The 16,725-nt window shown below is 38.0% G+C and overlaps 1 protein-coding gene across 7 annotated transcripts in view; it reads left to right on the top strand.

The window, feature by feature from the left end:
• Positions 1–16,725, top strand: part of MCF2L2 (MCF.2 cell line derived transforming sequence-like 2) — a 371,113-nt gene that overhangs the window by 327,250 nt on the left and 27,138 nt on the right. For 2 of the 7 annotated variants that reach the window (XM_089675583.1, XM_089675582.1), the window contains exons 27-29: positions 3,045–3,140; positions 9,328–9,420; positions 16,042–16,113. The exons of 1 other annotated variant lie outside the window; for it this stretch is intronic. In XM_089675583.1, coding sequence (XP_089531709.1) covers positions 3,045–3,140; positions 9,328–9,420; positions 16,042–16,113 — 261 coding nt within the window. The remainder of the gene's footprint in view (positions 1–3,044; positions 3,141–9,327; positions 9,421–16,041; positions 16,114–16,725) is intronic. 4 more of the 7 variants (XM_089675584.1, XM_089675585.1, XM_089675586.1 and 1 more) reach the window with 4 other exon arrangements.

The raw sequence follows: 16,725 nt of genomic DNA, 5'->3' as shown, positions 1-16,725 counted from the left end.
TCTACAACTGGCCCTGGTACCAATGCATCCTTTTGAAAGTCTTGCATAGAGTATGGGTCTTGGCCTTGGTCTGGATGTATCCAGAGAGTTCCCTTACCTTACAACTGGGTCTACTGTACATCCACCAGGCTCAGTATAGTGGTAACTATCATGGCACACAGACCTTACTATAAACAATTTCTGCCATTTAGATAAAAAACAAAGGTTTTTGTTGCATACATTTGTAAATATATATATATATATTTATATATATATATATATATATATATATGAAACTCTACAACCAGGTGTGGTCCTACTCTAGTCATATGTGAGTACCAAAACTAAGACATATCTGTAGTATTAAGTAAACTGTCCCTGTCTCTTTTCTCTGAATTAAAGTTCTCCCCTCAATCAAATTATACCGTATTTTTCGCCATATAAGACGCTCCGGAATATAAGACGCACCCAATTTTAAAGGAGGAAAATCTAGAAAAAAAAGATTCTGAACCCAATACATATAGTAATTCATCCCCCATATAGTAATTCATCCCCCATAGTAATTCATCCCCCATATAGTAATTCATCCCCCATATAGTAATTCATCCCCCATATAGTAATTCATCCCCCATAGTAATTAATCCCCCATATAGTAATTCATCCCCCATAGTAATTCATCCCCCCTATAGTAATTCATTCCCCATATTGTGTCAATTCACTTACCTTTGCTCCGCGCGTTCCTCTCGCCGTGATAATGTCCCCCTCATGTCACAGTGTTGGAGCCTGAAAATTGATCAAGTTCTGAGTATTTGATTTTATAAGGCAATTACATGCATCCCCGAAATCGTAAATACAGGGTATTTTTCAAGGACTTCAACCGAGCAACAGGTGAATATAAGTGGATTGGCAGATGACCTATCAAGAGCAACACATTATTATTATTATTATAAAGGATTTATATAGCGCCAACAGTTTGCGCAGCACTTTACAAAATGAATGTAGACATTACAGTTACAATACAATTTGGTACAAGAGGAAACAGAGGACCCTGCTCATTAGAGCTTACAACACATAAGACATTCAGACTAAGCTGAAGTCCCAACTTGAGTTTGCACCAAATACATAAAAAAATGAACATGATAGCTATTACATTTTTTATAATCAACCCAGGAAAGATGTACACGAGTGACAGCTCAAATATTCAATCAGTACACAAATTCCCAGATAATCAGGTAGCCAACATATAGACCTTCCTATACACTGTAAACTATAGTAGTTTTGGTGTACTGTATATAAAGTTATTTAAACCAGGCGCACTGTGCTGTCTAGAAGATACGTTTTTAGATAACATCATCATACCTATACCTGTAATGATACCTTATTTTCCTGATGCTGAGATTTGAACTTTCACATATTATTATGTCTTGATTGTTTGGGCCACAATTTTCCTCCTTCCCAAAACATAAACGTACTGACTCCCTGTACTTCTTTGAACAAATTTTACTTATGGTATGCATTTTTATTTCCGGTTTCATCTGCTCTTGGTACATAGCGTGCCTTTCATAATGCAGAGTTGTTTATTTTTAATGCCATGGGTTACAAAATATCGAAGTATAATTGTCTGTTCCCTTGTAATTAAACAGCTCATACATGCCATATCACAGATCAATTACATAAATAGCACTGCCAGAAGAAAAAGGCATGGCTGGTAATTATAGTTGAAATGGGCAAAATAAATAATATACGTTCACTGATAATAAACTGTAAAAAGAAACAACTACAAGTCTAAATACTATTTTTTCCTTAACGTATTTAGTATATCTTGTCTTATTTAATTGTGCTAAAACTTATATTGAAAAAAGAAGCTCTTTGTTACATTTCACAATCCATATTTTAAATAAGTGTTTGTCAGTTCTAGATAAAGCTCTCTGATTACAATCAAGCCACTTTAAAGTGATCTTTCAGTTAAGGATAGACTCTTATGGGTTGAATCACTCTTTTTATTACTTTTTATTATCTTTTGGGGACTGGCTAGATTATTATTATTATTATTATTATTATACAGTATTTATATAGCGCCAATAGTTTGCTCAGCGCTGTACATTATAGTGGGAGACAGTACAGTAACAAAACAATGCGATACACGAGGGGTTCGAGGGCCCTGCTCCTTGGAGCTTACAATCTAGGAGGGAGGGGATAGTGGTACAGGAGGAAATAGCTGTGGGGGATGGAGTGGTGGGAAGAGCGGAGGAGATCAGCAATTAGGTGAGGGCTGGGTAGGCTTCTCTAAAGAGATGTGTTTTCAGGGTGCGCCTAAAGGTGAGGAGGGTAGGTAACAGTCTGATGGATTGGGGTAGCGAGTTCCAGAGAATGGGGGAAGCCCTGGAGAAGTCCTGGAGACGGGCATGGGAGGAGGATACCAGGGAACTGGAGAGTAGGAGGTCTTGTCAGGAGCGGAGAGTACGTGTTGGGTGGTAGATGGATATCAGGTCGGTGATGTAGTTTGGGGCAGTGTTATGAACAGCTTTGTACGTCAATGTTAATATTTTGAATTTTATGAGTTGGGCAATTGGAAGCCAGTGGAGGGATTGGCAGAGGCTAGATTTCCCTGCCACAGTTCTTGGCCGTATTTATAAATGCTTAGAAGTCCTGAGCATTCCCTTCGTGCACTCTCCAAAATATAACATACAAAAAAATTTCATACAAGAAGAATTTATAATGGTCAAGACATGGGGAAAATGACAACTTACAATGAGTTGCAAATATGTACACGCTGACATTCCTGGTGTCCTCAAGAGGTAAAAGGAAGTGTGGTTTCACTCTTCAGCAGATACCCAAACTAGAATGTACATATTTTGGTGAATTGGTCTTTTTAAGTTTTTATATGACTTTATTAATGGAGATATGAGCACAGGAAAAGGTATAATAATGATATCAGGTAATTTTTTGGTATTTAATTTCAAAGCGCATCACCATCCCACCTTCCCTTCTGTTTTGCTTGCCGGTTAACCCGACTAACCTCACTCCCTTCCAGCTTTACTGCTTTCCCTTTCCCTTTTTCCTAGCTGATATACCTGCCAGTCATAACCTAGAGCGCTCAGCGCTTGCTAGAAAGAGATTCACATTGCAGGGTCTCTCCAACCGCAGAGCTCCACCCAAAGGTAAAGTGACCTTGTGGCATCTTGTCCTACCCATGTTCACTGTCAAATATTCACTTGTCTACTTTCGCCTTACTTGTCTCAGTGTTATTTATCCACAAGTCATTTCCCATTTTAAGTCTTTTTTTTAATGCACCCACCCTATTTGGACACATGAAAGTGCTCGAGTACAATTCTCTGACTTTGTTTGGTTTGGCAATCCACTGTCAGATTCTGTGCCAAACATATGCTTTGATTTTGGACAGCATAGTGATTTTTACATATGACTATATCAGATGTTTATGGCTGTTACTATAAGCAGTGAAATGTTGTCATTCCAGCTTTTATCTAGCTGGCAGCCTCTTCTATGCCAAAATGTACAACTTTCCAGTCTTTGTTACTGTAACTATGAAAAGAGAAACTTTCACTGAAAGTAGATCTCTCCACTTCAGCACACAAATCACTAAGCAGAAGTCAGCTATGTTTACTGAAACCTCTAATTACCCTATTATTAGATGCCAATTATAAAATATTAAACAGCAATGAATATGGATGTATGTATTGAAGAGCATTTAAAAAAAATTGAACTCCCTTTTTTTTCTTGGACATTGAAAAAAACAGAAATTGTACAGAGGTATCATCCACTGATACATCACATTCTACTTTATTTTAAGACCCAAGTCAAGGGTCTCCAAATTTCCTAAACAAAAGGGCCAGTTTACTGTCCTTAGAGGGACCAGACTATGGCCAGTAGTAGCAGAAAATGCCCCAGTGTCAGTGTCCCAAGCTTGGTGGTCAGCGGGAGTAAAAGATTTACATAAAGCATGAGGTCACTAGGAGGAGGAATAGTGCCTCACCATTAATATTAGTGGGAGAAATAAAGCCACATCATTGGTGTCTGTGGAAGGAATAGTGTCCCATTGTTGCTGTCAGATGAAATAATAGTGCCCCATCATTGATTTCAGTGTGAGGAATAGTGCCCTATTCCTGATGTCAGTGAAAGGAGTAGTGGCCCATCATTGGTGTCAGTGGGTGGAATAATTCCCTGATGTTGGTGTCATGGAAGGAATTATAACCAACTTTTGGTGTTGTTTGGAAGAATAACACCCCATCATTGTTGTCAATGGGAGGAATGATGCCCCATTGTTGGTGTCAGTGCCCTATTGCTAGTGTCAGTGGAAGGAAATATGCCTAAATGTTGTTGTCAGTGGGAGGAATAGTGCCACATCATCAGTGTCAGTAGGAAGGATAGTGTTCCAGCTTTATATCAGTGGAAATAAATGTTTTCCACTGTTGCTGTCAGTAGGAAGAATAATGCCTCACTGTTGGTGTCAGTAGGAAGAATAGCATACAATTGTTTACATAAATGGGAGGAATTACACCCCATTGTTGATGTCAGTAGGATGAATAGTGCTCCAAGGGCCAGATAAAGGCAAACAAAGGGCCACAGTTTGGAGACCACTGATCTATGTGAACAAATAAACAATGGTGTGTGGAGCACAGGGATCACTGCAATAGCACTATAGTAGCAGTTGTTGAATTCAAAAGCATTGGATCCACTTATGTTGAAAAAATAACTATTAGGACAAAATAAAAGTAATTTCTGCATTTGCCAAAAGGAAACTAATGTCTCCAAAACTGTACATAGTATTATTTAAGTAATAATAACTCTGCATTAATATATGAATTCAGAAAGTGACTGAATTTCAAGGAACTGAATTTATCTGTTAGATTGAAGCACTGTGAATCAGTGGTGTGAGTGACCTTATAATACTGTATCTGTCTTGATTTTGCTCATTGTCTACCAGGGATAATAATCCTCTAATACACAAGTTAAGATGGCTCTTTCAAAATCCTTTTAGTGGGGTTGAATGAAGATACTCCCAGTGGGATAGTCCACTAAGCACTGCATGCTTGTGACTTGGAGTACACTGACTGCTTCACACATTTGTCACCAACGTGTCATTAAGTATCAATACCTGCCTTCAAAGACATATGTAGGAATCTCCATATGGCTAAAAAATGCAATACTTTTACATATTTCAGTTAGGTAAAAAATCTTGTCCTACCTGCTTGCAATCATATGTAACCAGTTTTAGAATGCAATAGAAAGGGGATAGAATTTCTATAACTATTTCCTACAAAATTTTAGTTGCAGACTGTTACATTGTTTTTAGTTTAGTGAAGCAACAATCAATGAGTATACTCAAGTACAGACATACATTTTCAATAACCAGTTCATGTAGACTTGTTTTTTTGTGTGAAAATTTACTACCGTACTAAATTCCTAAATTAATTTCCTTTCCAGAAACGTTACACTCTGCCACACCTTTCTACAAATAATAAGAATTGTAATTGTTGTTTGCCTTTTACTTCCACAGAAGTCCTTTTCTCTACTTTAGTTTTTCTTCTGTAAGTATATGAATTAGGAGGTGAATGGCAGAGTAAGGGTAATGGTAATAATAATAATAATCATTAATTATTATTATTTTTATCTTTCCCACACCTACTTTCCCTGGTAAACATTTTGTGTGCAGATTGTGTCTGTACTCTTTAGTTTACTATGTTGTACCTTTCCCTGTCTTAAATCATATGCTTTAAAATATAATTTCATGTATTTATTACTCACTGTATTTTGCTTACCATATAAAACCCTAGACATGGGCATGCTGTATTGTTGATGGTTCATTACACCTAAAAATTGCATGTAAGTCATCAGTTTCATTGTGGAGGTTAACACGTTCTTCCTTTTACTGTACTGGATGGTGATGATGCCCTTAAATTTTACCAATCTAATCTATGTATTGTTTGTATGTCTAACAACTGCTTTAACGGGTTATGCTGAAAAAAATATAAATCCTACTGAGGCTTGTCTCACACTAACCTTTCTTGTAACCACACCTGCAGTATACTTTTTTGCATACTCAACTCTCCTGTTAGGGCATCTACTTTGAAGACCAGCCAAATACTTCAGTGCCAGAATTTACTATTTAATTCACCCTGGAGTACAGTATATAACTTAGCTGCAACATGTAATTCAGTTTTATAGGTCATCAGCATTGCCACAGCTTTATCTTTTTTTTGTATGCAGCATTTACTTTTTTAATGTAACAACCAAATTGGCAAATGGTATATTGATTTAACTTCAGAGACATCGTTTTCAGCAAAGAGGTTAACATATCCCTGATATCTTCCATACATAAAATGAGTTTGATTGGCTTTTAAATTGTAAATCATTTAGTCTCAATCTCTCCTTAAGTCAGTAGCAGATGTCAGATCATCTTTTAGCTATATTTAGGCCTTTGATGTCCCTTTTTTGTACTGACTGTAATGGGCTGCTGTAGATTAGTTGACTGATGGATCAATGATGGATGCAGCCCAATACAGTAAGTGTGAGTTTGTACGGACGAGATAGCTGTCGTTTTTCATTAGTTCAGTATGACAAGTTCAGCTGATTTCAGCAGGGATTTTACATTTAGGGTTAGCATTGTAAATGTCTTTAGTCTAGGTTCACACCTATGCAGGTGGTGTTTGCTGATTTTCTGCATTGCGTTTTGCATTGCGTTTTGTGTTTTTGCACTTGCTTTTTTATGCATTTTTGCCATGTTTTTGATGCATTTGTGGAGGTTTTTAAATTTTTTTGTATTTTTCTTGTTGCTTGGCAGATTTTAAACGCAAAATGCATCAAAAACGCAATACATGCTTTTCTGCAGCATTCCCATTGAAATTTATAGAACCAAAAATGCAATGTTTTGCGTTCAAAAAAGTCCCTGACTCTTTCCAAATAAAGCACCTGGTGAAAACACAGAGATGTGAACCTGTCCCATAAGAAATCATGTTACATGGGCTGTACTGCATTTCTGAAAAATGCAAAATGCTGCAGAAATTGCTTAGGTGTGAACCTAAGGTAACACACGGGTCCTCCATTGAGCTTTGTCTCATTATCCAGGCACATAATTGGATCATCTGTTTCCAAAAGGCTATGTTTAGGGAATTGAACAACAGATAAGTAAAAACATATTAAAACATCCTTGTCCTGGGTTAGCACCTGGTTTATTTGCCATTGCCAAAGATAAGATACACTCAGCATGGAGGAGCCAGCTGATTACACCTCTGGTTTAGGGCCCTTTACACTGGTGCATATAAAAACATGGTATGCTTGGTGTGTTTTTAATATGTTTACTGGTTGCCTGACTCCCAGCATGCACCTGTGAAACATGGCAATCAAAAAGCGCACCAAAAACACAATTGCACTATTGAAACAGGGCATCAATGATGCAGCATGCAAAGGACTTTGCAAAATGCACCACACCCGCAGAGATCCATAAGGTTTAAAGGGAAGTATTTTTTATTGCATTTTTCTTGCACTTTTAAGCAGGGCAAAAGCGAATCAGGGTAAATGGCCCTAAGGCATTCATGTATTGAGAGTTTTACAGTGAGGCTGAATTCACACTGACTTGCAGTAAAATGCAGGGAAAATGGATATACATTTCCATCCATTTCATGTGCGTTTTAACGGGCATTGACTTGCGCTGAGCTGCATTTTAGTGCACTTGTAAAATTCAGGTCACTGCATAGACACATAAAAAGCAATTGCTTTTTATGTGTCCTGTTCACACTACAATGCTGTGTTGAGATGCGTTGCATTTCGTTAAAGTGATACATGTATGCAAGTCAATGTGCATAAAATGGATGGAAATGTACATCCATATTTCCTGCATTTTACTGAAAGTCAATGTGAATTTTGTCTAAGTGTCCTGATGTGGCATTTCAGTTATCCTTGTTGGGGTCAACATCAAAAGGTTTCATATATAAAATTCATAAAGTTTAAAAAGTACTTGTCTGTTTCCAGCAGAGCCAGATTTTGCTTGTTGTTATGCCATGACTAATCCATGGTCGTAAGTGACGCTTTTTTTAACACAGTAAGCCTAATTGCTACTATGACCTTGCCATAGATATTTGTCTATTGTTCTTTTTCAGATATACTGGAGGTAATTTATTGCTATTATGTGAAGTAGGAGTAGAAACAGCAGCAGGACATTTACATTTACAATACAGGTGTAATGGGTCAGATCCTGTTTTTGTAGGTCTGTTCACATTGTTTGATGGTGGAGTATAAACTGTCTGGCTTTTATGGCTGTTTGCATCCTCATTTGAAGAATCCCCAGCTTCATTTCTGCTAACAGTAGATCAAAGGGATATGATTTGAAAGGTTATCTCTCCAGCAGAGTCAGATATATCAACAAAAACAATTTTAGTAGAGTGGTAAAAGGTTAGATCCTGCCAGGTCTTTATTGCTGATTGCCATATGCAGATAGACAGGAATAAAAACCTGACAGACATTCTAACTCTTCCCTACTCTACCCCAAACCTAAAATGTTACTAAACCCAGGACCCTGCATTCACTCTATCTGGTCTCCCACAATATACAGAACATGGAAATGCAATTATTTTAGTAAATATAAACTGCTAAATACCTTTTTTTCATCAGCAGTATATAGCGGTCTTGTGACTTCTATCAGTGTCCAGCTGAGCACTGGTTAAAGCTTGTAGGAGCTGTTTTCATTCTCCTCTGACTGTCCTATGAGGTTGCATAACCTCTGACCCTGTCTGGACAGTGCTGATTGGCTCTGTGCTGATCACATGCACCCTCCCAAAGAAAAAAAAAACTCTCTAGCAACACACACTTATCTGAGCATGTGCAGAGTGACTCGTAGTGCTCTGTACTATCAGCAGATGAATTGGGGACAGCAGAAAAAGGGGGGGGGATCAGAGAGGACAGGATCAAACAGTCTTTTTACACAATATGGAGGATTAACCACTTTGGTTCCACAGTGAGTATAACAAGCATGCCTTACTGCATATACATATATGTTGTTGGTTTAGTAACACTTTAAGAAAAAAGTTTTGTATGGAGTAGGTGCTTTACCTACAGGATTAGGTCTCTAAAGTTATGTGTGATGTATAGACATATTATTCAATCCTGTTTTTCTTCCACTGGTGCGTAGGAGTTGCTGTTCGGTTTCCTCCATTGTACACCATTGTTCAATCAGCAGTGATTTGTATTCCATCAGGAGATGGGATGAAAAATCCCCTTGGTTATATGAAAAGTGTACCTTGTCAGTATACTGGTCCTTTAATGTTATGCCTAATTTTTCTTACTACTGTGCTGATTAACAAATCATCGCTTTACATCTGTGTGTTCACTTAGAACCAGAGTCTAAGGAGAAAGAAGCCACTCGTCGATTTTCTTTAGCTTCCTCTATCAGTTCAACTTCTATAAAAGTTCCAGCTCGTATAAAAGGTAGATAAACTTCAAAGTTTGCTTTTGATCTGAAGTCACTTAACTGTACTGTTACATACAGTATAAATTCTATAAATGCTTTTTAACTGTTCTTTCCTCTTCTTACCTGTCATGGGTCTACAGGAGAAACCTGTGTGGAAAGAAATAAGTGGGCTGCCATTACTGACCTCCTGAAATGCTACTTGCCTGCTAGTCATCCAGTCCATTATATTCTAAGCCACTAATCTTGAAAAAGCATGCAGCTAGTGAAATCGGATTAAAGGCAGAATTCCTGATCTGCCTACCTGTTACTGGTCTGTGGCACAAAAAGTATCAAGTCTATTAGGTCATTATAGGAACCAGACAACTAGCATTTTTAGGAGGAGAAGTCAGCAGTGTCAGTTTAGACTTTTCTGTACACAGAGGATTCCTCAAGTCCAGGTAAACACCAGTGCATTCCTGCAATGTATTATTGTTGATTTCTTTACCACAATGCCCAGAATCATAGGTTATGGCAATTGGTGCACAGTGGTGATAATTATTCTTTATGGCACCTCCTGCGTCATAGCACAACATAATGCACGGCAATGAACTTCTATGCATAGTGGTACACTATATTACATAAAATAGTGCATTCACCTTTTTTGGTGCATTAGAAAGTCCATTTACATGAATGGGCTGCCCTTATTCAATGCATGTTCACCATTAGTAGCTATAAGGAGCAATACTTTGCAGCTGAGCATTCATCAGCCTAGGTAGGTCCTCTTTAATGTTTTTTTTTTTTGTTATGTCTGCGCATGTTCAGCTATTGCTTTTCATATGGGTGACAGTATTACTCATTACTAACAATTACTCACATGCATTACTAACAACTAACAGTGATCAAAATTCCATATTTAAGAGGTTTTCTCTAAGCCACAGACATGCCACCATTTACATCCACATTGGATTTTGGAAATCACAGAGGTCTTTGATTTCTGTGCTTTGTCACTAAAGATGTTTGTATATCAAAAATTATATATATATATATATATATATATATATATATATATATATATATACACACATACACGCCCACACATCCACTGTGTTTGTGTGTAGATAGATAGATAGATAGATAGATAGATAGATAGATAGATAGCATTGAGATGATCATGAGCTAAAGGCAAACCACCCAGGGCACATTCTTCCATGGACTATTATTCTAATGTAAATGAATCACCAAATAGTTATGCACTTAGTGCTAGAAGATAATGCTGCACACTATACTGTGGATACAGGAAAAACAAAATAAACAAATAATGTGCAAAACCTCTGACCATAAAAATTATAATGAAAATAAAGAAAGTGATACAAATAATATCAGCATCAGTAACTAAAACCACAAATATAGTGGAAATATAAAAACATATTTAGTATAAATCAAACAATGATATAATAGAAATGAAAGTCCAATCCTAAAGGGATATACAAGGCTTCATTAGGAGGCCAATATAAACAATCTTGTGTGAAACTGAAAATGATAATATTATTCTGATGTGTAAAATAAGGGCTGCAAAAAGAGAAATAGCTGTTAGTAGCCACAAGTCAGATTTCTTGCTTATTCTCCAGTGCAAAGCATATAATAAAATCTAAAAATCGATTCCTATAATGGGCAAATCCTTTTTTTTTTCCCTTTCATAAATGAATAAATTTGGTTTTGAGTAGCCATATCTGTCATTTCTGCAAAACAGAGACAGAAATGGGTATAAATTGAGAAAATGTTAAGTATGTTACTGTAAGAAGTATATTGATCTTGCATAACCCAGTACACACAGGCAGTCTGTTAGTGGCACACCAGTAGAATGCTGCATGCTATTTACATATTCCTGGAGCTGTTTTTGTGGATAAAAAGGAGCTGTATCAAGGCCTGTGTCGACTGGCTTTCGTTTGCATCAGAACTGCTTTTCTCCACCTATTAGGCCTCATTCACATCATACGTGCATAAAAACTGATGGAAGAAATTAAGCAGATTTCATCTGCAGAAACACGAGTTTACATCGGTTTTCTTGCATGTTTCAGTGAGTTTATATGCATGGTGACATCTGCTTTCATGCGCATTTTTTAATGCAGAGATAGACATCACACCCTGTGTCATCAGTTTCCCTTCTGCCCTGTTCATACCACAATGTTGATGTCACCTCAGTTTTTTTTCCATGCAGAAAACTGCATACATTGTAGAAAAAATTTGCACATGATACTAGTGTTGTGGTGTGAAGAGGGCACTTAGATAACAATTGTGCCCTTCCAGAACATGTGCAGAAAAACGAACTTCACTGCACCATGGTGTGAACGAGGCCTTATTGTCTCAAACTCATCTGAAAAGCAAGGTGAATGCATCTGAAAGCAACCTGCATACAGTATACCCATCTACACAAGCCCAAATACTAGTTTAAAGGGTTGCTTAGAAAGAAAAATATTAAGAAAGTAAGATTTTATACTGAAGCCTGTATTTCTAAGGAACAACTAAACAAGAAATAATTAAATATAACTGCTATCCAAGCAAAAGGAGTATAAATCAAAATAGAAGTAAATAGTAATACCCAGGGGCGGACTGACCATGTGGAAAGTTGGGCATTGCCCGAGGGAGCGGGGTCAGTAGGGGGCCCAATGAGATGCCCCTGGTACCTTTTTCATAGGCTTTTTTGAGTTTGAGCAAGGACACAGGGGCCCCATGATCCCCTATTGCCCGGGGGCCCCATGAGTTGTCAGTCCGCCCCTGGTAATACCTAAATATAGAGATGTGATAAAAAAAAAGAAGAAAATAATTAAAATATAATTAAACATATATCATAAATCTAATTTAACCAAAAATTCTGATTCACGATTATCTGAGAAAATGATCATAAAACATTAAATCGGAACTAAAGCTTGCTATACACTATGCGAATTTATGATGTTTATCGGGCCAAAATGTGCTACATGGGTGGCCCTGTTGGCCCACCTTCCACTCAAAGTCTTTTGATTGAAAAATAGAAGAAGCCAAACAGAAAATGTTTGATTGAACAGCAGGCTGAATGAAAAATATCTAAACGTGTATAGCCATCTTAAAGAGTAACTCCACTTTTGTGGAGAAAAAAGCATTCCCCTCTGGGTGATCAATATAAATTGCAAGAATTTTAACAAACTTTGTTGCGGAATCCTACCTGTTTCTGCTCAAAAGAAATTGCTGTTTATTTGACCATGTCTTTTAGATATTGATTTTGAATGGGAAGGTGTGGTTTATGACGTTTACCAAGTGCCCAAACTATTACTCTTGTCTTAGTGCAGACTAGAAAAATCAGTGAGCCAATCACACAAGCACGAAATTACATTTTTGGAGGTGTTCTGTACAGTAGTGATGTTTGGAACATCTCCAGGTTGACATATTGCATTGAATAGTACAGAAAGCTACAGTGCTGCAGATTGAAATGGAAAGGTCATTTCTATAACAATAAATTACAATATAGTTTGTGCAGCAACTGTGTATGCTATATTATTTTCTTATGTGCTATTGTGTTCCCACAAAAATGGACTTACCCTTTAGGACCAACAATTGAACGGTTTCCCAAAACAAAGCTGTAGTTAGGGATGATCAATATTTGACATTAAATCCTTAATCAAACATGCTAATGTTGTTTTCTGCAGTGTTTTATTTAAATTATAAGGCCTGCCTCTGGTGATAACTGTCACAATTGTCAGCATGTCTATGTAAGCTCTCAACCAAATATTCAAGCTCTCAAATGGCTGTTGTCATACAGTAGGTGATCACTTGTGCAGAACCATGGCACCCGCCGGTCTAACAGAAGCTAAGCTGGCACTGTCTTTGGCTGCAGAAAGATGGGGGGGTGTAGTTTAGTTTTGCTTTAACAGCTATAGTTCTGTGATTCAGTTATTTCAGTTAGGTAACATTGACTGCAAATGTTTGGGAATGCCTAGTCTAATTATATATTTTGTTGAAAACAAAAGTGAAAAGTGCTTTGAACTCTGTTGAGTTGTGTACTATAGTTTGGGTTCTCTGGCCTGATTGCATATTTTATTGTAAAAACAAAAAACCTGTGAAAAAACGTCAAACTACTTCTGCTGCAAAGGAACACTTTCAGTAACCTCTATTAGTTGCAAAAAATCTAACCTAAGATGAGAGTAGTATATGTATAACACAGTTACACTTGTCCCCCAACCTGAAGGTAGTGGTTGGTGCCAGACCAGAACCTTGGTACAGAGGAAAGGGGGCATAGGCCCTTGCAAAAGCAATCGTCAGTATTTGCATGGAAACATTGTGCTGGGTCTGCAGACAGTACACCTTACTGTTTACTCTAAGAGCCATCAATATGGGCTTTTGTCTGCATCAGAACTGCTTCTTACACTATACAAGTCTATGGGAATGCAAAAGCCGCATAAACAAGTCAAATGAAGGTCTGAAGGAGGTTAATTGCAGCTCAAAAGCACATAAAGTTACTACACTGCTAGACTGACAAGCAGGCACCAAAGGTGTCTGGGTGTACCTATACATAGCTGAACCGGATATCGTATGTACTCTCCAGCGCCTCAGGATATGCACAGCCAAAAGGGAAGCCAAGGGTACCAGGACAGCGACAACCAAAGGAAATGTTCTAGGGGTGCAGCCCTCCTCAGACGGGGAAATCAGCCACTGGATAGAGAGAAAACAGGTGGCGCACACACCTAGTGCATTATCCAAGGTTTATTGTAGGAATGAAACAATAAAAACATACTCACAGACGAAGCATTATCTAAAAAGCATAGAAAAATGACAATGGCCACAACGGCGGGCAAGGTGTTCTCAATGTCAGTGCGGTCAAATGGCTGACATCAATAGCAAGGCTCTTTCTGTCCATGCATCCCATACATCATACATCAGCATCAGAGGTTGGTCATCAGCTCTGAGGAAAGGGATTCGTCCCCGAAACGCATCAGCCATTTGACCGCACTGACAGTGAGAACACCTTGCCCGCCGTTGTGGCCATTGTCATTTTTCTACGCTTTTTAGATACATGCTTCGTCTGTGAGTATGTTTTTATTATTTCATTCCTACAATAAACCTTGGATAATGCACTAGGTGTGTGCGCCACCTGTTTTCTCTCTCTCTGTACCTATACATAGCTTCCAGGGTACATTCTGTTATGTATAACTGACCTGCAGATTACAACATTGAGCTTGGTCAGACATCTTTTGCAAATCTTATTTGTAGTTACCTCTAGATCCCTGCTTGTTAAATCTGACAGTAGTTTTCCAACTTTAAATTGACCATCTATTTACTTTTAAAGAGTAGCTCTACTTTTGTTGAAAAAAAAAAAAAACCCTCTGGGTGACCAATGTACATTGCTGAAATTTTAAAAAACTGAATAGCAGATTCCAGTCTTTTGTTGCTCTGAAGAAAGAGTTGTTTATTTCACTTTGTCCTTTACAGACTGAACCTGAATGGCGGGGTTTGGTTCATTAAAATCCCCTGGTGCACTCTCAGTTTTCCACTGCAGGGTCTGTAAAGGGTCCCTTTAGAAGTTTTTAACCCTTGGGGAGTATTTCACCAAAACTGAAATTCCTATTGGTTTGCCTAAAATTTGACTTGTGTCTTAGTGCAGACTTTTGGGAAAATCAGGAAGCGAATCACACAAGCAGGAAGTTACATTTCTGGAAGCTCTCTGTACATCAACAGTTCATTGATAATTTACAGAACAGCTACATATTTAAAATATATATTTTTTACATTAAATTACAACATGCCTTGTGTAGCAATTATACAGCACCGTGGACATGGTCTATTACTTATTGGGTTTTATCATGGTCTGTGTCCCCCCTGGGAAGATTCACCCTCTCTGATTGCAAGAGCGACCATTGTCAGTGGAACTGAAAGTGAAAAAAATCCAAAAGCTCAAGCTGAACAGGAATAAAGAAAAGGCCTTCTATGTTGCTCACCCAATTGACAATGACAATTGTCTAAGAGAGAATTTCCCTGAGCCCTGGTTCACACTGATGTGGTGCGATATTTGCAGCGTTTTCAGTGCCAATTCCGCACCGCATCAGAATCCCACCCCGTTTATGTGAACCGCTGCGGGTGTGTATATTAAGTTAACAACACCCCGAAAGCAGTCTGCAAAACGCAGTGCGATGTGCAGAATCGGATCGCATAGGAGTGAATACCCATGCGATCCGATTCTAGTGTGGACCCAAAAAGGGTCCTTAACGTTTTTGGTGTGGGTGCCCATATAGCCATACAAAATGTATGTCTCCAGTCGCAACGCGCACAATTCGTATGTGATTTGCACAGGAATGCGGTGCGGTTCCTGTACGAATCACATGTGATATACCGCACCACACATATATGAACCCAGGCTTAATGTGGATAGATTTCCTGTAGCTTTGTGTTGTGTCTACTAGAGGGAAAGAAAGAAAAAAATCGCCCTAATGTGCCAATGATGACTAAAAAGAGTCTATTTTTACCATTTGTAACGTACTACAGTGCATATTTTACTGTTGACATTTCACTTGTGACTATGACAGCGATGAGCAATGTGGCTCACATTTCACCTCAGTTTTCAGTCCTTGATAATTACACAGTTCAAACACTCAACAGGCTTGCACTTTTTCATGTTTGTCCACTATTAGGTCCTCTTGGTCCTGATGTGAAAGCAAAGAGACATGAAATAAAGAGTGACCCTACTCCCTTGGGTTTAGAAGGTATATATGATGTAATGTACTAAATGTGGTCTTGCATGATTGTCTTTGTACGTGGTTACCTATTGTATGCTATCTCTGTTATCTTTTTCATTGCCACATACTTTACATATATTTTCATGCTTTGTACAAACTGTATCCACTTCCCCCTCCTGTATTTCAGGCATCTTGATGGTTTAATTTTAACCCCTTCATGTCTAGGTTATTTTGTGCATTTGTGAATAGTGTCAGAAAGCTTTAGCTGTTTATTCTTTCCAACAAGCCTGCTAATCATGACAATGGCAGCTTGGTAGTGTACAGTGCACAAGAATGTGATCAGCTTCATGGACATTCGGGTGAAAACATTGCATGAATGTGCTAGTAATGTACACACAACCCACAGCATACATTTGAAACGCAATTCTGAAATTTGGTAAAACAGATCTTTATGTGCTTTAGGGCCCATGTCAACAGAATGTAGTCTAGTAACTTTAAAGTAGACATTGCAATTGCAGCATGTAAACCCTATATTGTAGCCCCACGTCTCAATTCAAATCGCATAAGAAAAGAAGATTACCAAAAATAATGTCAAAATATTAAAGCGGACTTCCACTCACCCTGTCAAAAAATAAAAGC

Source organism: Staurois parvus, unplaced genomic scaffold, assembly GCF_062004578.1.
Source record: "Staurois parvus isolate SC_StPar_1 unplaced genomic scaffold, SC_StPar_1.0 ptg000155l, whole genome shotgun sequence".
NCBI lineage: Eukaryota > Metazoa > Chordata > Amphibia > Anura > Ranidae > Staurois > Staurois parvus.
Note: the sequence above shows the minus strand (reverse complement) of the source record. Positions and strands in the feature narration are given on the sequence as shown.